Genomic DNA, 23,551 nt, shown 5'->3' on the forward strand with positions numbered 1-23,551 from the left:
CAAGGCTGCTTGCCAAGGCCGAGCAGCCACGTTACTTTTAAAGGGGTTCACAAGTAGGGAGTTCATACAATTATGTCGGCAACATTCTTAATCATGCTATACAGGTACAATGGGGCTTACATATAACCTCCAAGCAAAAGCAGGATTCGCATGCAAAGCTGAGGCAGTGGGGGAGCCCAGCAAAGGAAACGGTTTTTCAATACAACACTGTAGGGGAGGAAGCCAGGTAATGAATACAGCACTGTGGGGGTTCTGTCTCAGTTTAACCAAACTCATCTGACATGGAAGCTCACAATGGGCAATATCTTTAAAGGCAGTATTAGAAGGCAAAAAAGCTTGTCTTAATCCTGATATAAGGCATAGTCAGAAATTTCTATCTTGATCTTAGTGTTAGATCTGAGATGGCTTTTCAAACGTGAAGCTAATTATAAGATCAGCTTCAGCAGTTCTTTTCCTACAGACATATTGTGCAGTTATGATACAAGGCACTGAGATGGTTAATAGTTTTTACTATACACTTTTATTCTTTCATTTTGAAGAGAAAAACCTGCCATTTAAAAAAAAGCAAAACTAATTAAAGCTTTTCCACTATTTCATTATCTCAATGTAGTTGCAAATTCTGACTTAAAACTCTTATCAGAGGGAGACTCAACATTCCTCCCCCAAACAGCAGATGAACATTCAATTAACACTTCAATACAGAGTATTTTAAATAAAAATTTACTTTAATGTTAATCTCGTTCTTTGCAAATGCAAATACCCACATTTTAAAATCCAAAGAGTTCCACCCTTTTATTCTTAGGGGGAAAAAAGTGTTTTCTTTATTTACAGGGAAGACCTGAATTTTCTGAAGTCGTTAAGAAGTTAGAAGAGTGTCTCTGCAACATTGAGGTAAGAACCTTAGCTTCTGAAATACGTCCATTAAAAAGCCCTGCATAGCCAAGGGTGTTGAGAAATGTGGGTGAGATGGTTCTTATGGAAAGAGAGTAAGTACAAATAAGTACAGGTCCAAAACTCCATTTATATTTAGCCTTCATTAAGTTCCTAGTGTAAAGCAGATTTGGATGCAGCTACAGGGCAAAGACAAAATTCAGAGTGAATTTGGGCTTTTTGTACAAATATGCAGTCAGGCAAATAGCCACAGGCATGTTCAGCTTAAATAGCTGATATATAAAAATTTGAAAGTATGACAAATATATTAGAAGGTAACTATATAAATCAGTTTTTGTCCATACAAATGTTCCTACATACAATGAAAGGTAAGCTAAAATGTCAGGCTACTGCCCATTTATATTCAAGAAGAAAGGGAAAAATTATCCCCAAAATTAGTGCATAAATTAACTGGGAGGTATTGCTTTCACACCACACATATGTTGCATAAAGTGATATATGTTCCTAATCAGGCTAATGGAATTTTCTTCCTTAATATCAAGGAGCTGTTGGCTTTAATTTTCCCCTTAATTGCCTTAATTTTCTATACACCTGGTCAGGAGACAGCATTTGCAAACAGGCATGGAAGCTAAAGCACGAACAGTAATTCAAAAATAATATATTCCCAAATGCCAAATGGTACAGGAGGAGGGAGATGGACATGGCACTTATAGGCTTGTAAATGTGCTTATGAGGGGAAAGGGCAAAAATGATGAGCATGAGCCAGGGATCGCGCAACATAATCCCAAAGAGAAACCATCCAAAACAAGTTTTCTTTCCTTACAACAAAGTCACTGGATCCTACGTAGGCTATTGGAAAAGAGTCCTAGGTCTGCTAACATGGGCTGTCTAATGACTTTTACTGGAACTTCTAAAAAGAAGGCTTTTTATGTAGAAGGGAGCTTCAGTCTTTAGATATAAAATCTGTTTTTCCTTTTCTTCAGTAATGAAATTTATACAAAGTAGGGTGGCCAGAAAAAAATTGCTGCCGTCGAGTTGATTCCAACTCAGAGCAACCTTATAGGTCAGAGTAGAACTGCTTCACAGGGTTTCCAAGCAGTGCCTGGTGGATTCGAACTGCCGACCTTTTGGTTAGCAGCCGTAGCTCTTAGCCACTATACCACCAGGGTTTCTAAGTAGGGAGAAGTAGTGATATATTTAGAGGAGCTTCAGCTGCCCCTGCCTTGACTAGAGCATCTAACAGAGGCTTTGGGTGGGGACAGAAGTCTTCAAGACTTGTGTGGCAAGTATCTTCTCCCTTTGAACCTTTGTGCTTGACAGGTCAAGGTTACTGCTAGTCTGGATACATATCCAGTTAGGAAGGGGATGGATTCCAGAAACAGGGACAATGGTGGGAGCTGTTAAACTTGCTTGTCTCATTACACAGACCAAGCCACTTAGCACAGTCTCTCCCCAGTAAGAAAGATGAGTAGATATGGGCTCTGTGCAAAGAGAGCTTGCTGGACTGGGTTGCACTGATAGATGGACCACAGTCAACCTGAAGGGGTTTCACTTGTTGAGTTCCATGAGGCTCTATCCTCTCCAACTTTTTTAGAAGACACTGCTCAGCACATTTGCAGATATCATAACGTTGAGAGGAGCAGCAAAAATATGATGAGCAGGATTCTAGAATATCTTGGAGGATGATGTGATAGGCCATGTCTGTTAATTCCTAACAAGATAGAACTTAACAGGAATAAATATAACATCCTGACTTGGAAATGATGTCACAGAAGAGATTCAGTCACTGAATATTTTTAAGGTTCCTTTTACTGACTTTCCATGATTCTAGAAGGTTTAATTTAGCAACGTCTTGGCTACTATGAACAGCCTAGAAGTTTATATATATACATACATATATATACATAACTTTTTATATCCCTATCAGACTGATGCCTACAGTTTCCATGTCTTATGAAATTATAATGTCAGAATCATTAATGCTCTCGGCTGGATTAGGTAGAATAAGTAGCAAAGTTGTCAAAAACTATAACAAAAACTCTCTCCTGTTTTTCTTCTTCTCTCTCAGTTTCTTCACTCACAATCTTTTATTTTCTAATGATTTTAAAACTTTTTAACTATTTGTAATTATGTTGAGAAATTCTCTCATACCCCTTTATTAATTCCCCACACTTGCTGGATATGAAGGCATCTTCATTTTATAAAATGGATATATTCTCGGGAAAGTGTATAAATCCATCTTCCGTAAAGGGAATAATTTTACACTACAGTTTAAAGGAGCTCTGCCGTGGATCATATTGCCATAATGAAGAATGCAGAGAATCTTTTGATCATTGAGTAATAACCACCTAAATATCTATTTTAAGAATTTGATTTGGGCCTACTGTGTTTTCTCAAAAAAGAGCACAAGCTTAATGGGTCAACTCTAAGCATAGAACTGGGTCAAAAAGTAAATTAAACTAGCCAGGTGTTGCCATCAGAGGCTGAAGGAAAAAGCCAGAACCAAACTGAAATGAATAGAAATTAAAATTTGAAAAATCTTAGAATAGAATGTTAAAATAAATCCATGTTCTATTCTATGCCTGTAAGCCTGTTGGATTTATAGAAGGATTGAAGCTGCCCTTTCTTCACTCAGCTAATGTCTCCTGCATCCAGTAACAGCAGTGGGTCTCTCTCACCTTCCTCTTCTTCTGATTGCCTGGCTAGCCGGGGAGGCCCTGGCCAGAGCCATGTAGCAGCTTTACGGAGTCGTTTTGAATTGGAATACGCTCTCAATGCCAGGTCCTACACTGCTTGGTCCCAGAGGTAAGTGGTAAGCTAAGCGACAGTCTCACACTAAACCCAGATTCCAAAATTTGATTAAGATAACCGCTCAATTTGATTACTATCAGCAGGATATTGATAACCCGCCTCTGGCAAACTTTGAAAGAGGAGTTTTGAGCCCATTTTTCTTATATCGTGACCAAAATTACACATTTTACTCTCTTAGTTTTGGTAGTTTTAGTTGCAAGTAACAGCAATTTACTCTGGCTGAAGCAAGAAATCTTAGCTTAAAAAAAAAAAAAAAGTTTATTGAAAGGATTCTGGTGTTGTCTTATGGAATCCAAGAAAGAATCTCTTTTGTGGGAACTAGGAAACAGTTTTGAGGATATGAGCACCAAGAGTTCAGGGTTCTCCATGGCCTATGGCAAGCTCTGGCATTCACATGTCCCAGCCCCCAGTAAACAGCCTGTTTGTCTCTCAGTTTAATTGTATAGTTTCGAGGAAAGCTGTATTAGCAATCCATCACCACAATAATTCTACATAATAAACCACTTCAAACCTTAGGAATACACAACCACAAGCATTTTTTTTTTCATGTGCCTGTGGGTCATTCAGGGTTTGATTGATACATGTAGTTTTAGGTGGGCTTGACTTTGAGCTTCAGGATATGTCCAGGTCTACTCATCCTTGTTGGGCCAACAGTTACCTGAGAAATGTTCTTCTCATGGACAAAGGTTAGGAGCCTAAGAGAACAACCCCAACATCGCACGCACATTTAAAGCCTTTTTGGCCAAGTTGCATCCTCTGACATTCCATTGGCAAGTCACATAGCTGAGTGCAACATCAATAAAGAGAGAAAACATGCTCTGTCTTTCATGGAAGGAATCACAAAGTCACATGGCAAAGGGTAAAGATACAAGAAAGGTAAGGAATTGGAAATAAAAATGCAGTCTACCATGAGAAAGAATATGATTGGCCTTTTTTGGACAAATGACTCTCTGGTCCAAGCATATGTGGTTGGGGTAGGGGGTCATATTTTATTAATTAATAAAAATATCGCTGCCAGCAGCCCCTGTTGTGGATGGAGACCAGAAAAAGCAGTAGCTGTGAGCTTAATGATAAATATCCTATCAAATGCATACTGCAACCCACAGAAAACTAGAAAAGACTGGCTTAGATTCCCTTTCCTCCCATATGAACTCCAGAGCATTTGCACACAAACCCAGTCACACACGTGCACTTATACACATATACATAACACACTCACATGCTCCACCATTAAAGTAAACTTAATATCTTTGAGGGGCAGTAAAGATTATCTGGATTGGCAGAGACCTTATACCACCTACAAGGCGCTACTGTTAGTTTTTTAGCCATAGTTACTACATTCCTGACCTGATAAAAATAGTTAACAGCTGCAAGTATGAAGAGATGGGAATCTGAAGCATGAAGCCTTTACTCTATGGAATGTCATGAAATTAAGTATCATTGGATTTGATTGATAACCAGGCAAACTGGACACAATTCTTATTGAATTCCAGTCTCTCACATAATTTCATACGCAGCCCATAGGCCAAGATTAGATTAGGTCTAGTTTCATCATTGCCTTCTAGTTCCATCTGCTCTTCTTATTCTTGTGGTTCGTGAAATTAATTCTCTTAAAAGTCAGATTTTGATATTTCCAAAGCACACAGTCAGCTGAGGTCTGTGCACTCGAGGCAGAGGTTGTGAGTATGAGCTGTGAAGTCAGACAGATCTTGAAGTTGAATCTCAGCTTTGCCATTTACCAGCTCAGTAACCTTGGTCAAGTTATTTAAGTCTCCTATGTAAAGCACAGATAATTTTTTATGTAAAGCACAGATAATTATGCCAGCTCTTAGGATTCTTATAAAAAGAGGCACTACCGTCACAGGAGTGACAGTGATTGATTGAAAGATGCCAGCAGACCCAAAGGATCCGAGTTCCTACAATGTAGGTACGTCACAAAACTTAGAATACATAGACAGCTACAAAGCATGGGAGACATAGTAACACTGGGCAGGTTGGGAGTGGGGGAAGAATATAACTTCTCTGGCTTTCAAGAACCCAAAGAGGTACCAAATCCACTGCCGTGGAGTCAATTCTGACTCATAACAATCCTATAGGACAGACTAGAATTGCCCCTTCGGGTTCCCAAGGCTGTAATCTTTACAGAAGAAGACTGCCACATCTTTCTCCTGGGAAGTGGCTGGTGGCTTTGAACCACCGACCTTTTGGTTAGCAGTTGAGCGATTTAACCACTGCACCACAAGGGCTCCCTAAAGAGGTACACCATTGCTAATAAAATTTCCCTAACTGGGTGGATAAAAGCTATCAAGTGTTTTGAGATGCTCCCTTTGATATTCTCATAAGTATGTTTATATCATCCTGACCCTTCCCAACTGTTACGGAGACTGATAAATGTCTGTCTGCCTATGAGGTGCAAGTTACCTAGCAAATTCCTGAGTATTTGCTGGAAGGATGAGCTGAAGGTCAGTTTGTTCATTGTACCATCCCTCTAGCAAGCCCAATCGTTAGATTGCTTGACATCAACTTCAGGAATAGGTAAAACATTTAGCTAACCGGGGGCAGATTAACCAGTGCACATGGTATGCACCAGCTTACAGTGAACAAGATACCCAGTGCCATCAAGAAGGTACCACAGGCTTAATTGCATTTACTTACTAAGCTGTAGTGAACAATTTCACATGGGTTTCACCACATCTGAAATTGTTTACTACAGATTAGTAAGTAAACACAATTAAGCCTATGAGTACCTTGCCTATTGGGTAATCCATCCCTGACTAAACTATAAAATGCACTAAGACAGGAGTGACTTTTTTTTATTCATTACCATAGTCTGGTGGTGCAGTGGTTAAGTGCTCAGCTGCAAACCAAAAGATTGGCAGTTCAAACTTACAAGGTGCTGCTTAGGAGAAAGATATGGCTCTCTGCTTCCATAAAGATTTACATCCTTGGGAATCCTATGGGGCAGTACTACTGTGTCCTATAGGGTACTATGAGTTGAAATTGACTCGACAGCAATGGGTTTGGTTTTGGTTTAGTATCTGGCAGTGTGGTTGGAATAATGTCAATATGCAAAAATATTTGTTTAGTGGATAAAAAATAAAGAATTGGAAAAATTAGCTCAATGCATGGCAAATTAATGATCTGGAACTTAATCAGTAAACAGGCTTTACCTGCTTTTCTATGATTTTTCTTTCATTTAAATAGCTACCACTATTGAGCATCTACTACATGCTGAGCGCTGTTTTAGACTCTGAATAGTCATCTCATTAAGTCTTAAGACTGTTGCTGTTGAGTCAACTCTGACTTACGTTGACTCCATGTATGTCAGAGTAAGGCTATGTTCCCTAGGGTTTTCAGTAGCTGATTTTTCACAAGTAAATCATCAGGCCTTTCTTCCAAGACAACACTGGGCAGGCTTGGACCTGTAACCTTTCCATTAGCAGTTGATAACATTAACCATTTGTTCCACCCATTAAGCCTTGTTGTTGTTGTTCGTTGCTGTTGAGTTGGCCTCTGACTTATGGAAACCCCATGTGTTACAGAATAGAACTGAGCTCTATAGGATTTTCTTGACTGTAATCTTTATAGAAGCAGATCACCAGGCCTTTCTTCCATGGTGCTAACAGGGGGGTTTGAACTGCCAACCTTTTGGTTGGTAGCTGTCTTAGGGTGGGTTCTCTAGAGAAGCAAAACAGTAAAGTGTATATAGAGAGATTTATATCAAGGAAATGGCTAACATGGTTGTAGAGGCTGGACTGTCCGAAGTCCACAGGTCAGAATAGAGGCCTCTCCTGATTCACATAGCCACAGGGGCTGGCAAACCGAAGATTAGCAGGTCAGAGAGCAGGGCTGCTGCTCACAGGCTGTGAAGATCAATGAATCCCAAGATCAGCAGGCAAGCTGCTAGCTCAAGTCCCAAGAACTGGGGAGGTCAGACAAATAGGAGCCAGCTGCAGGATCCAGCACAAGTGAAAAGCCCATAAGCCTTGCCAGAATGTCCAGTTATATTCAATGCAGGACCATGTCCAAGGAAACTCCCCTTCAACTGCTTGGCTACTCACCACAGATCCGATCATGGAGGTGATCACATACCGAATCCCCACACGGAAGGGATCACGACATCATACAGCTGCCAAACCACTGAGAATCATGTCCCATCCAAGTTGACACACAACCTTACCCATCACAGTAGCCAAGTGAAAACTTTTTGTGTGACCCACGGACTCCACTAAATCTTAGGAATTACGTATTCTAGTTTTTATAGATGAGAAAACTGAGACTCAAAGGATAAGCAACTTTTCCAAGTTTATGGAGAGCAAGTAGGCAGCAGAGCTGAAATTCTCCTGTGCTTTCTGACTTCCCCTGGCACAGGAGGTTGAGCTTAAAGAATCTAGATTTATTTTAGAATACTTGTGTTTGCTGGACTTCTTTCAGTTTCTTCTGGAAGTTAGTCAGGGAAAGAATTCAGCTATTCTTCCCAAGCCTGCCTTTTCAGCTGATAGCGTATGAAAGGCAGAGGAAGTGAGACCAGAGATCAATAGGTTCTTAAAAGTCAAAAAGCCCAAAGATATGAGAACTGATGAACCATGTCCCGCAGAGGCATGGGTTTAACAGCCTGTAAGACAATAGTTCTCAACTTCAGCTGCACATTTAGATTCACCTGGGAAGCTTTTACAAATCCCAATGCCCAGAACCAATTAAACAAAAATCTGTGAAGGTGGGACCCAGACATTGGAATGTTTTAAAGCTTCCCAGGTGGTACCCACGTACATCAGGATTAGAAGCATGCTTTAAGAAAATGGTACAATGCTAAATGCTAACCCTCCAGATACTGCGTGGGAAGGGATGCAGTGGACGGGATAAACATAAGAGGAAAGCAAAGTAGAAGTGAAGCAGTGGTTGTGACCAAAGGAGAAGAACATTTAGAAGACTGATTATATGTGTGGTTTATCCCAAAAGTCCTTGTTATGTACTAGCAAACTGTGATCTACAGGCCATCCGAACTGTTAAAGTTGCACAATTAAAATATATGATTTTTTTAGCCTGGCATTGTGCTTTTGAAAAATGAGTACAGTGTTTGGCCTACAGTCCCAACCAATATATGTTTGAAATTCTGGACCTGGGAGTCCTCAGCAAGAACTCGAAAATGGTACATTTATTTTTCAATTTTTTGGTTATAAAGTTTACAGATTGGAAATTTATAATGCTCGATTTGATGTTTTTAGCTTTTAGGGGTTTTTTGGGTTCTGTTTGTAGATTTGTGTCTGAGACTTATTATTTTTCATCATAAAATAAACCCCAAGGTGGGAAAGTATGCTAGAATTGACTAATTCTTACAGAAACCACAAATTGAAACTATCAGAAATGTAGGGATCAAGGAATGCACCCCTGAAGCTCTGCCTTTTAAGAAACATTTTGTGTCTCTGGATGCATGTCTCTAGATATATTTGGAAAACCAAGCATGTGGCGCTCGCTCCTCCCACAGGGTCTGAAATCTCCCATCTTGTACATGGATTACATCATGTAAATTTAGAAATGACAAAGTGATACATAACCTTTCAGATACGAAAAAACCAATTAGTGTTTGTGTGGGGCTGGGCTCTGAGAATAGAACACTGTAACCTAGTTAACTGTCCAGAAGAAGAAAACCAGACAGCCAGAGGCTGGAACTTTTAAAACATTGGAATTAACTTTTCACATTACAAAAGTTTCCATCAGAGGTTTCCTTTAAATAGAAAGTTTGCTTGGTGCACTTAGAATGCAATTCAACTTCTAAAAGTTTTAATTTATACATAGTATTTCTGGGATAAAAATGTGTAAAATAATAGCCCCATGAGAGTGTAAGTCCTAGGAGGAAAGAATAAAAAAGTGAGGGGATCGTGTCCACTTGGTGATGTGGAGCAGGACATCTATCAAATCACAGTGACTATGTCTCTTCCTCCTCTCTGCCAGTCAATCTCTTTAATCTCCCACCTCTCCTACATTCTTCTCTATACTGAAACTATCCTTAGGTTCCTCAAGCGTTCCCTTTTCTCCCAGTCCCTTCATGTCCAATTTATTTCACTTGCTAACTTTCCAGGCCTGAACATCACAAGCAGCAGTTTGGACACGGTGTTCATGACCACCTTAAGCTCCCTTATACCTTGCTTCTTCCGTCCCTTTCTTTCTTCTCCACGGTTTTTCTTGTGATTTCATAAATTCCATGGCTCTTTTAACTCACATACACATGTATGTGTATATACATATAGTATTTATACATTTTGTGTGTGTATGGAGCCCATGGGTGGTGCAAACAGTTAAGCGCTCCATTGCTAACCAAAAGGTTGGCAGCTCAAACCCACCCAGAGGTGCCTTGGAAGACAAGTCTGGCAATGTGCTTCAAAAAGCCACAGCCTTGAAAACCCTATGGAGCAGTTCTACTCTGTACACATATGGTTGCCATGAGTCAGAATCAACTCAACAGCTACTAACAACAAACAGTAATAATCACCAACCAACTCTCAGTTTGTCATACTGTGGTGGCTTGCATGTTGCTATGATTCTGGAAGCTAGGCCATTGTTTTTTTCAAATACCAGCTGGATCAGCCATGGCGGACAGGTTACAGCAGAATTTCTAGACTAAGACAGACTAGGAAGAAGGGACTGGACTTTGGAAAATCAGCCAGTGGTAACATTATGGATCACAACTGAATGTTGTCCAATATAGTACTATGATTATAAATAAAGATGGCAAAAAACTGGGCAGTGTTTCATTCTGTTGTGTGTGGGTGGGGTTGCCATTAATCGGAGCTGATTCAACGGCAGCTACCAACTATATATATGTATATGTCTATATATATATACAGTAGATCCCCAGTCCGTATGTCCAACTTTGACTCTTTGGTTTCCTAGATTTTACAAAATCTTTAACTTTTCTCCTGTTCCGGCTTCTCCATGCCCTAACCTACCTAACCCTCCACTGCCAGTGTAGACTTCCTTACGTAAAACTCCAATTATGTGATTACTCTGCTGAGAAACTTTCAGTGATTTTCCATTAGCTCTAAAATTAAATGAAACTCTTTCATCCTGGGATCTGAGGTTATCAAAGATATACATTTCCAGTTTTATCTACCACTGAACATCATATGTTCCAATTGTTCCCAACAGAAAGTGTTACTGTCACACCCCTTTCCTCAAATGCATTCCAGAGTTTGGAACTATGTGAGGTATTTTTTGATAAAAAGAAAAGGAAGGTGTTGGTGATATTTAGTGGGCTCGGGAGAGAATGCTGAACTTCCTGCAATGTTTTTGAAAATTCTACAAAATGAAGAATTATCCTGCACAAATGGCTATAGCATCCCTGGTGAGACACACTATAGACAAACTAGAAGGTCTCCTATTTCATATATATATATATATATATATATATATATATATATATAAAATACCCAGTGTTTAATCCACTGTCAACCTATTCCCGTATCCTGACTGCTTTTTAGTTTTGAAAGCACCTTCCCAATCTTGTCATATTATCATTCAGCCTTTAGTTCTTATCTCATCCAGCGTAATCACTACAACAACAGGAAGCCTTTTCTGGGGCTGCCCCACCCAAAACCTGCCTTACCAAGGGCCACAGGACTTTGTGCCACTTTTATCCCTTTACCTTATTTTGCCTTGTATTGTAGGTATTTGTGTCTTATTTCCCATTAGCTTATAAATACTTCAAGGATAGAAATTATCTTTCCTTTTTGTTTTTGCTCAGTGGCTATGATGCCTCACATATAATTGTATATGGTGAATATTAAATACTTTTAATTGTAAAAAATTGGGAAATCATTAGTTGGTCTATGAATACCATGCTTTATATTTTTGCATTTTAAGTGAGTAAAACTTTCGCTTTCAGAGTTATTGACCCAAGCATTCAAGTTCAAATCTGTACTTGTTCAAAAATAATGAGCCTTCAAATATTCAAACTTCATTTCACCCCTATTCCACTATTAGGGCATTAGATGCCCACTTATTCTTTTCAATAAACAAAAGAATAAAATCGTGGGGATCTGAAAGACGTGAGAAGTGACTGTTGCATTCATTCCATGTATGTTTAAAAAAGCAATACTGCTTTGAGATGATGTAATTAAGAAAGGTTTCACTGAAGAGTCAGGATGATGGAAATATAGTCCAAGTACAAAGGGAATAAGATGAACAAACAATAATGATTGCGAACTTCCTTTTTCTTTTGTCTTTGTTTCCTTCCTTCCTAAAAATAGGCACCCCTTTCCCCACTGATCTGCCAATAGTAATTCTGTTATCTATCATGGACCTACATATGGATAGATCTGTTTATGGTTTCTTTATTATAATCCATTGGCTATTTTTCTATCCCTGTGTCAATACTAAAAAACCTGTTCCCGTCGAGTCGATTCCGACTCATAGCGACCCTATAGGGCAGAGTAGAACTGCCCCATACGGTTTCCAAGGAGCGCCTGGTGGATTTGAACCACTGACCTTTTGGTGAGCAGCCGTAGCTCTTAACTACTATGCTATCAGGGTTTCCGTGTCAATACTACACAGTTTTAGAGTAACATTATTAAAAGCCTTGCTATCTGATAAGGCACATCCCATATTAGCAATTCTTGATTATTTCTGGCTTGTTACTCTTCCGAATAAATTTTAAAATTGGCTTCCATTTTTTTACCAAAAGAAAAAACTTTTTTTTTTTTATTATAGTATTTTAAATCTATAGAAGGAGCTCTGGTGGCACAATGGTTAAGCACTTGGCTGCTAACCAATAGGCTGGCAGTTCAAATCCACCCACCTGGCTCCAAGGGAGAAAGACCTTGTGATCTGCTTCCATAAAGATTACAAAAACAAAAACTCATTGCCATCAAGCTGATTCCAACTCGTAGAGACCCTATAGAACAGAGTAGAACTGCCCCATAGACTTTCCAAGGAGACCTGGTGGATTTGAACTGCCAGCCTTTTGATTAGCAGCTGTAGCTCTTAACCACTACACCACGAGGGTTTGCATCCGTAAAGATGACAGCCTAGAAAACCCTATAGGGCAGTTCTACTTTGTCATAGGTTGCTATGAGTTGAAAATCAACTCGGCGGCACTCAACAACAACAGGCTTATAGAACAATATGGGTGATTTGATATCTTCATGATATTCTCTCTCCCCATGAAAATACCATGTTTTATAAATTTATTTAAATTTTTAATAGCTTTCAGTAAGGTTTTTTTTTTTTTTTTTCTGTGAGGTTCTTATATGTCTTTTGTCATATTATTGATTGCTGCATTGTTTATGATCACTGAACTAATTTGGATTCATTGCTGCCATATTATTTTATTCTCCCTACCCCCCTCCCCCCCCACACACACATACCATTCATCTCTTTTTTGCTTTCCTTTGGATTATTTGAATATGAGCTGTTTTTATTCTTTAGCTGTTACCCTGGGAACTTTAACATATTATATAAGTTGACAAATTCAATAGTATTGGAAACCCTGGTGGCATAGCGGTTAAGAGCTACATCTACTAACCAAAACTTGGGCAGGTCGAATCCACCAGGCACTCCTGGAAGCTCTATGGGGCAGTTCTATTCTGTCCTGTAGGGTCACTATGAGTCAGAATTGACTCGACGGCAATGATTTTTGGTTTTTTTTTTTTTAAATAGTAAATATATTTGTCTTCCTCCCAAACAAAAGAAAGATCTTACAGCATTTTAGTTACAAATTATTCCCTCCTGGCTTACCTGATATTTTTCTCAAGTATTTTAGTTTCATGTTTATTTTTAAAAACTTCCACCATTTAGAAATTATTTTATGTAACTAAAGTTTGTTTATATTTACCTATGTTTATTGTTCCATTGTTCATTATGCTTACATTTCAGGCCTTCCTCCTAGAATCATTTTCCTTTTTCTCAAATGCATCCTTAAAAATTCCTTTAGCATGCTGTCAGTAGTAAACATGCTGTTTTTTTAAATCTGAAAACACCTTTATTTTCTCTATTTCTTGAAAGATATTTTAGTAGATATAGAATTTTAGGTGTTCAATTACTTTTTTCCCCGTACCTTCAAGATACTATTCCACATGTATCCTTGTTGCTATTGAAATTTCTGCTGTGAATCTTACAGTCATTTCATTATTTTCAATCTACCCTTTCTTTCTAACCACTTTTAGAACTTCTCTTTGTCTTTTGTCTCCTACAGTTTAACTATGTTGTATATTGGTACAGATTCATTTTTATTTATCTTGCTCAGAATTTGTTGGGTATTAATAAATAAATAAAATTTTTTTTATATATATGAGTGTATGTGTGTATACGTGTGTGTGTGCAGAGACAGATCTATTTTAAGGATTGGATCATGTGATTGTGGGGGCTTGCAAGTTCAAAATCTATAGGTCAGGCTGCAGACTCTGTGGTCTTGTGTCTGAAATCAGTAGGCCAGACAGTGGACTGGTGTGAGAGCTTTGTAGTATTTACGTCTGCCTGAAATTATATTCTTAGCAACTCATTTACTTTTTTCTCAGTATCTACACTAGTTTGTAAACATCATGAGGACGTGAACTTTGTCTCTCCTTTCACTGCTGTATCTCCAGTAATTAGTGTCCAGCACAATGGTAGGTGCTAAATATGTATTTGTGGCATGAATGTGATAGCATCCCCATAAACGTTATGCCATTTAATCCTCACAGCAATCTTGTGAGGTAACCCTCATTGTTTCCATTTTTCAGAGGAAACAAACTGGGACTGAAATAATTTAAGTACTGTGTATGAAACTATATAGCAGGTAAATGGTGTTAATATTTGAGTCTGAACCTGTCTGTGGTATTTCTATTACCCCATGATGTCTCTGGAGACTAAGCTTGGCCAACATGTTTGAACTACCTTTAAGAACCAGTAAGTCCAAGTCTCAGATCTGAGCTTTGAACAAAATCAGCAGGGAGCTATCTATCCAGAGTACTAAACTACCTTGAGCTAACCTGTTAAAAACAAACCAGTTGCCTTTGAGTTGATTTCAACTCATAGTAACCCTATAGGACAGAGTAGAACTGCTCCATAGGGTTTCCAAGGAGTGGTTAGTGGATTCGAACGCCAACCTTTTGGTTTGCAACCATAGCTTTTAACCACTGCCCCACCAGGGCTCCACCGTCAGTTAGAGCCCTGTCAGATCCAATGGAACCCAGTGTCCTTCCTCCCCAGTCTGTAACCAATATAAACCTTGATTGCAGGACCAATTTCCCTTCTCACTCTACCTCTGATACCAGTGATTTTACTTTAACTTAGGCTTGCTCATTGCAGACCTTTAAAATCAGTTTTCTGTATTGATACAGACTCAACCCGAACAAAACAAACTCCATATGTGCTTCCTCCTTCATCAGCATGCTGTGGACTAAGCCTGCCCTGGCTATCTTCTCCAATCACGTCTCTGGAAAGTAGCCTGATGCCCCAGCTGCATTTATAAAAGAAGAATCAACCAATCAGAACACATAAAAGGACTAAGCCCTTCCTTCTAGGAATTTACCAACAAGGGTACCCTGTAGACCACTTTTGAGGATAACTCTCCTGTCATGTGATTTCCTTATTATCTTCTTTAAAAGTACTCTAGACCATAGCAGTCAATTTCATTTACTGTGAAAAAAAAAAAAAAAAAATTGCGACAACAAATAAATTGACTTTCTAATGGTGAGTGTTAGGATCCTAAGTTTTTCAATCCCGGAAAAGAAGAAAAACCCTGCCACTTCCCTATTCCTACAAAAGATGAAGCCCCAGAATCTTTTAGCTGATTCTACATAGGAATAATTTCAAGAGTTAAAAATTAAAGGAAGCAATAAAAAGATACCAGATTTGACTTGCTGAACTATTTATTTACTTATTCAAAGATTGCTGATTTGAAATATGGTATCTATAGAATTTACAAAAGGCCTCAGTGTCTATGGAAGCATCACATTTGAATCCAACCCTCATTTCGGCAATACCTTCTGAGCTTGTAGAAGTTGACTTACTAACTCAGTGATGCTGGTCAAGTGACTTAAATTCTGTGAATCTTGTTCGCATTCTTTGTATAACAGGAAGAGTCATATTGTTTGCCTAAGTCCAGGGACTGGACAATTTTTTTTTCCCCTCGAGATGGTTATTACCTCTGGGATGTATAATTTTTGTGACACCCACTTGCTGAAGGCCAGTCATCAAGCTCATTAAGAGTCTCCAGTGGAAAATATAAAAGCCAAAGGAGAGCAGCTGGAATCTAAGCAAGTGCCGGGATGCCTATCAGCTGCCTTTTATCTCTTTCTTTTTAAGCTCAAATCTTCTCATACATTTTTCTAATTGACAAAAGCAGAAAATGTCCTAATGTCATGGGGTATGGGACAGAGAGGGAAAATATATAGCTATGCACCTTGAGGTGAGAATGTGAAAGTAATGAGTATACCTCCTCTATATGAGATATATTCAGGTCTCTAAATGTCCGTCTCAGAAGGAGTGGAAAATTAAAGGTGTGTGTATGAGTGAGGAAAAACAGTCAAAACTGTTTCCATGAAGGTCCAAAACAATAAATCCAGCCATCTATTTATATTTACATAAATCCTCTGCACCACAAACCTGGGTGCCATACCCTGAAAACACAACAGTGATATAATTCCTATATGCACACATACACACAAAAAATAAAAGGAAGAATATAAAGTGATTGCTACTGCCCTCTGCATTTCACGCTGCTGGTATCCTACAAACGGTCAGAACTGAAAACGGTCTGCGCTAAAAGTGATAGGGCTTTTGACTGATGTAGACCTAGAGCAACCCTGTTAGAGTCACTTTCTACTTGCTTTGCTCTCTAGCGCCACCTAGCAATCAGTTGACAAACCATGCGCGGTGCCTCCAGCTTTCCTGCGTGCTGTACTGGAGATTTCACAGAGAACAAAGGCGTTCAGCCTTAAAATTGAGGACTATGTAAAAATGTCAATTCTTTCAGTTCCTTAACTTTTAGTTTGAAATAGGCTTTCTCCATTAAAAATGTAAAAGAAAGAACATCAAACAAAATACATTCGGTTCAGAAGAGGAAGTGATGAAAAATGGGAAATTAATAAAAGTGAAGATGTGAGAAGAGCCCTACGTGTGTAAAATTGGCACGTTTTTTCTAAACTTTAAGGACTGGAGTTTATTGTCGGGCATAAAGGATTTGCATGAAGAGTGAGCGAGTGACATATTTAGGTTACAACTTCTGCACTTGAGAGGATGAGAAGCAGCTCTCCCCGCAGCTATTCTGATGCTTTAATTTCGAGTTTTTTTCTGTTCTTCATCCGTGCTTGTTAGCGACCTAAAATGGGCTCCGTCATAACCTAAAAGATGAGCCACAGTGCTTTTCCCTCTTCAAGCGTTTCGTAGTACTAATTAACTAAAACCCAGCCACAGGAATGGAACCTGCAAAGATTCACCCGGAGGCAAGCTGCTAAATAAATGGTGACAGATTCCTGTTTTCAATTAGATGAAATGACATATTGGACAACTAATAGCCTGACTTTCTAATGATAAAACTTTTATGAATTTTTCATTCCTGGAAATGAAGAGAAACCCTGATCCTTTTCCCATTCATACACAAAACAAGGGCCCAGGCCCATTCTTTCATGCATCAAAGCACACAGATCCTGCCTTTGCCTGTTATGTTTGTGTGAAATTGGATATAAGACTTTGTCCGAAAATGCTGCTTTTGAGACTGCTTCTGCTCTACTGAAATGTCTGACAGGACACAGCACGGGGACCAAGGAGAACAACCAACTAATTAAATGTGTATGGGCAACACCGAGCTCTGCTCAGCAGCCATGACTGTAGCTCTGGCCCTGCCAGCTCCCTCCTGACTCCAGTGTTTGTGTTGTGAATCTCCTGCTAGCATGGCAACTGTTGCTATGTTTGCAGTGCTAAGAAGTGGGTGATGCTGGTGTCTCTGTAATGAGTCAGATACAAGAGCAATGATTTCTAAAATGGATTTCTGAAGCAGCTATTATAATGGCACTGCACAGTTTAACAGGTTTAATTCCTGGTCGATTTTTTTCTTCTTCTTTTCACTTGTGGCACCTTCCATGTGGACTAAATCTAACCCTCATATCATTAAACGGTATTTTAAACAGGAGGGGGTGGGATCATGTTAAAGTAGGCATTTCACAAGTCATTGTTTCTTATTATCTCTATGGAATCCATGAGATTGAGGTATCCTTGGTATTTAGGTAATGGCAGTTAAGGTAGCCTGAAAAAATGGACCTAGGTGGAAAATAATTCCTATATTAGACAATGTGGAATTAAAAACATCCCCATTATTTGGTGGTATTAACTGTGCATTTTCTACTCAATTGAAAACAAGTACAAAAGATTTACTAGGGGTTATATTTTTACCATCCTGTATCCTCTTCTAAAGAGACAGTGAGAAAAATGAAATCCTCCTTTTTTTTGCCTTAATCAGGCACCTATTTACTAGCCAATGCTAACTGTCCCCCTACACTCTCCTGGATGCTAATACAGCCTGGACTCTGCGGGAGATATGATGGAGAAAGAGAGTGTGCATTGATGGCAGTACTCACCCGACCCAAGAAGGAAAAGAGAAGACAAGTTGCATGTTTTGATCACTTACTAAGTTTCAGACACTGTTGTGCATTTTTTGTATGTCAATCATGTCATTTACTTATCGCAACTCTTCCACAAGGTAGGAGTTATTTATCAAATGAGAAAACAGAAACACAGAAAGGATAGATAGCCTGCCCAGGGCTTTGCAACTAATAAAGAGCAGGGCCAAGAGTGAGCCTACATCAACCTGATTCCAAAGCCCACAATCTTCTCACTACCGGCTTAGCTGCTGTAATGTGGGCTGAGAGACCTGCTCCCATACTAATCAACCATGTAACACAGGCAAGTTCCTTCCTGCCCTGGGTCTCAGAATCCTAGCCTATTAAATGAGGCACGTGAAGGAGACCCTTCCTACAGACCAGCAGCTTTTATATCATCTAGAGACTTCTTAGAAATGTGGAATCTCAGGTCCTGCCTCCAACTCCCTAAATCAGAATCTCCATTTTAACAAGATTTTAACAGGTGAGCTGAGAATGCACATTAAAATTTAAGAAGCACAGGACTGGCCAATCTCTGTAGATCCTTCTGGTTTTAGTGTATTAGAATACCATCCCTTTATCTCTGTCTTTCTAGATCCTACCCTTCCTCCAAGGCTCCATTACCTCCTACTATAAGCATTCCCTAATCTCATCCTTAGACTTGATTGGAAGGAGTCTCCTTTCAGGGAAATTTTACCCATGTTAAGTCTCTTACCACTTTCAGCCTAATATCCTGTCCATGTTGCATAATTTCCTTGAAGGGGAGACCCATCCATGTGAAATAATTTTATACCTGCCACACTAAGTAGCACAGTACATTATACTAAAGAAAACACGTCAAAGGAAATGTTGAACAAATCATTATCTAAATTTGGTTATGAGTATCATATAGTATTCTGTTTGCAAGATCCCCATATTATCCGTTATGAATACGTCAAGGCAAGCACACTCCAAATACTCTTTAAATATGGACCCAAAACCAAAACCAAAAGCCAAACTCATTGCTGTCGAGTTGATTTCAACTCATGGGAACCCCCCTCCCACACCACGTTACAGAGTAGAACTGCTCCATGGGGTTTTCTTGGCTATATTCTTTATGGAAGCAGATTACCAGGCCTTTCTTTCATGGCACCACTGGCGGATTTGAACCACCAACCTTTAGGTTAGTAGTTGAGCACAAACCATGTGCACCACACAGGCATCTCTGGGTCCAAAGAAGCTTCCAGATAGCACACATGACGAAAGCAGTTTTCAAACTTTTTTACCCCCTAACTTTTTAGCACATAAATAAGTCAAGAATTCAAATAGGGACAAAGCTCTACCTCAGAATCTCCTCCTCCAGAAAGTCTTCCTAGATCCAACCAACTAGTTAGATAACCCTCATCTATATTCCTATCATATCTATTCAATATCAAATGATAACTATATTATAATCATTGGTGTATTTGCATGTCAACTGCCTCCCTCCCTCCACCCCACCACCACACACACATTGTATTCTCCTTGGGGGCTGGAACTGTGTATTTTATCTTTACATTCTTAGTAGTTATCACATTGATTGCTTGGCACATAGTAAATGGTAGATATGTGTCTGTCGAATGAATGAATGGCTCAATCAATGCAAGTCTCTCTCACTCTAAGGCCTCCTTTTTTCTTTAATATACTTACTGTACTCTATATTAAGGCAGTTCATTGACACCAAGAACAAGAAGAAGTATAATCCTGGGATGAGATTTATGAAGTCCTTCTTTCAGCCATGTTGGGATTCCCTATGAATATACACTTTAATTTCATGTCACATGAGGTAATCCTCAGTGTACATGAGTTCTGAGACCTAGAGAGTTGAGTGCCATTGGGATACTCTAGGTTGAAAATTGAACCAGTCCCATAAGCAGGCTTTTTTTTTTCCCTCTCAGTCTGTCATGCATTCATTCAGCAACCATTTACTGGTGCTTACATTGTGCCAGGAGTTTGCTAGGGTTGAAGGTATCAAGATGATTAAATAATCCAGTCTTTCAGCCCTTAAAGGAGACTAGTATGGAAAGCAGAGGGGAAGAAATTCTGCCTCAAGACTGCAACACCAACTCCTGCCTGAGTTTCCAGCCTACAGTGGCCTTCACTATAGATTTCAGCCTCCACAGTCGAGAAATTATGTTAGCCAATTCCTTAAATCTCTTGGGAGTTCCCATAAGTAAGAATCAACTCAATGGCAAGTGTTTTTTTGTTTTTTTATGTATGTATATTTACAAATAAAAAAAAAAAGATTTTTTTTAAAAAAAAGAAATAAAATTAAAAAAAAAAAAAAGAAAGAAAAGAACCAGTGTGTGTGTGTGTGTGTGTGTGTGTGTGTGCACGCACATCTGTTGCTGTGGAGTTGATTCCAATTCCTAGCAACTCTGTAGGGCAGAATAGAACCACCACATAGGGTTTCCTTGGCTGTAATCTTTATGGAAGCAGACTGTCACATCTTCTTCCCACTGAGCAGTGGTGAGTTTGAACCACTGACCTTTCAGTTAGCAGCCGAGTAATTAATGACTGTGCCACCAGAGCTCTTATGTATATATACACACCCATCTATCTACTATTGGTTCTGTTTCTCTGAAGAACCCTTACTGGTACAGTGACTACGTAATGATGGACAAATGGCTTTGTTAGAAAGGAGAAGTCTCTGGAGCTCACCTCTAGTATCTTGGACCTGCAGAGTACAGAGCCAGGTCTTCCCTAAACTTCTGAAAGGAGAAAGAAATAAGCCTCCGGGGCCTGTCAGACTTGTCTCTCCTCAAGATGATATCAGGATAAGGAATAAGAGCGGAGAGGGGGAGAGATCACCTTCTTCCCAGGCTCCTTTTTCAGGTTTTAAAATGCAAATAACCTTGAGAGGGGTTCTTCAATACATTATTGGTTACCTAATGCCTAATTAATTTCAACTAATACTACTAATGTATCAGGTGGGAAAGTTTCAGCTGAAAGTAACAGAAAACTCAAGGAATAGTTGCTTAAACAAATAGAGGCTTGTTTTTCACTTATAACAAGAAGGCTCGAAGGAGGAAGTTGTGTGCAGTGATTCATTCTGTTGCTCTGCAGGCCCTGGAAGACCCAGGCTCATTTTTTCTCCTCCATTATCTTCAGCATTTTGGTCTTTCTCATGTTTGTTGCTGCATGGTCACAAAACAGCTGTGAAAACTCCAGGCATCATGTCTTCATTTAAAGTAGTAAAAGGAGGTTGGGTGGTACCAAGTATATTTTTGTGTCCCATATCCCTTTAAGGTCCTTGGGTGGTGCAGATGGTTAAGTACTCTTCTACTAGCCAAAAGAGGTGCCTGAAAGACAAGTCTGTCAATCTGCTCCTCAAAAGTCACAGACCTGAAAACCCTATGGAGTAGTTCTCTTCTACATTCATGGGGTCATCATGAGTCAGAACTGACTCAAAAACATGTCCCTTTTAACATGAAATCAAAGGCATTCCCAGAAAACCCCCCTCCCCCCCCCGCATATTTCCCCTGATATTTTATTGACCAAAATGGGGTCAAAAATGAAAAAGGGAAGCTATAAAGATCTGGCAAAGGGGAGCAGGATTGGCTCAGACAATAATGATTAATTACCTGGAGATGGGCACACTGCGTGTCCCAAACAAAACAATGGTTTCTTTAGTAAAGAGAAAATGCAAAATGGGGCCAACTAGCAATGACTTCCATAACCAATTGCAGAATTTACAATTCAATTTGTCACTTGGTAACTGAAAAGGTACCTTACTGAATATGGAAGGGAATGCAAAGATGAATGAGACTCAGGTTTTTGCTCTCCAAAAATGCATGGACTATTTCAAAGAATAAAGTACATGTACAAGGTAGATTGGAAATCTGCAAGTTATCTGGAAATACTGACAACAAGCCATGGACCAGAACCAGACCCAGGGCAAGTGTCCCAAAGAAAAAAGGTTTAGGAGGCAGGGGATAATTTATTGAGAACAGAGGTGGGAGTTGGTTTGCTACGCTAAAAAATGTATGCATCTTGGAGCCAGAGAAATCTGAATGCAAATTCTAGTTCTGCCTGCTAATAACAGTGTAAACTTGGGTCTTGGTTTACTAAAATCAGAATCATGACAGTACCTTGCCGTTTTTGTCAAAGATTGGAGAAAATATGTATCAAGTACCGAATATTGTCTCTGGGAAGTTTTTGTTTTTAAACTAAAGATAAATATTCCCTATTTCATAGTTCCGTCTGTGGAAACCCTGGTGGTGTAGTGGTTGAGTGCTACAGCTGCTAACGAAGAGGCCAGCAGTTTGAATCCACCAGGCAGTCCTTGGAAACTATGGGGCAGTTCTACTCTGTCCTATAGGGTCATTGTGAGTCAGAATCGACTCGATGGCAACAGGTTTGGGTTTTTTTTTTTTTTTTTTTTTTGGTATTTCATAGTTCTATTCAGAGGTAGATAAATACCTTTCTGAGACTAAGAAGAAAAGCCTATGTCTGCCTGGAATTTAGGATCCTCTTTCAGACATTCTCTTCTTGTTTTTTTATCATTTATTCTCTTTGAGATAGTAGAACACTTCTTTTTCTCATTAAATATCAGCTTTACCCATAAATTTCTCACTAGCTTTTCCTCATCCATCCACCCTACTTGTTTGTCAAATTGAACAATGTTGACCATTCCCCAGCCAAAGGGCCATTTGGATTAAAGTCATTTCTGCATGTTTTCTACCCACCAGCTATTTACATGAAAATGACAGAAATCAGGGAGGAGTTTCAATTTTTCTTTGCAATCCCTGAAGAAAAAAGTCCAGTTAATTGTGAGTGTACCTGCTAGAGTATTAGATAAAAATGAAAAAGATTTTAAATGCTTGAGAAACAGCAAATCGAAATATGTTGGCTTTATCCAAATGAACATTTTTTTATTCTTTAAAAAAAATAAATAAAGCTCTGAATTGTCTGGTGTAAGGTGAGTTTTACACTCTTTTCTTCAATAATATTTTACCAGACAAATATAGAGAAAAAATACAAAATCATGAAACAAATAAAATAAATTTGATGGTAAAACACCATGTAAAGATGGTGGTGGTAATGGTGGGTTTTGCCATTATCACATATATTAAGGGATAAAGTATTCAATTAGCAAATGTACTTATGAACTACTTTCTGGTGCTGATTGATCTAAATTTCATTTTTCTAAACAGGTTTTCTGCTACTTGTGTGCTCTTTGGCTTTTTTTTTTTTTTCCTTCTTTTTTAAAGGGTGGACAATTCTGAGTTCAAAGACTACTTAAAGTTGAACTACAT

The 23,551-nt window shown here is 39.0% G+C and overlaps 1 protein-coding gene across 1 annotated transcript in view; it reads left to right on the plus strand.

Annotated features, from left to right (window-relative positions):
- The window catches only part of TNNI3K (TNNI3 interacting kinase), a 381,325-nt gene that overhangs the window by 317,571 nt on the left and 40,203 nt on the right, over window positions 1-23,551 (plus strand). The window contains exons 22-23 of the mRNA XM_010591188.2: window positions 832-891; window positions 3,527-3,696. Of these exons, the coding sequence (XP_010589490.1) occupies window positions 832-891; window positions 3,527-3,696 (230 nt within the window). The remainder of the gene's footprint in view (window positions 1-831; window positions 892-3,526; window positions 3,697-23,551) is intronic.

Source organism: Loxodonta africana, chromosome 3 (genome assembly GCF_030014295.1).
Source record: "Loxodonta africana isolate mLoxAfr1 chromosome 3, mLoxAfr1.hap2, whole genome shotgun sequence".
In the NCBI taxonomy this organism is placed as follows: domain Eukaryota; kingdom Metazoa; phylum Chordata; class Mammalia; order Proboscidea; family Elephantidae; genus Loxodonta; species Loxodonta africana.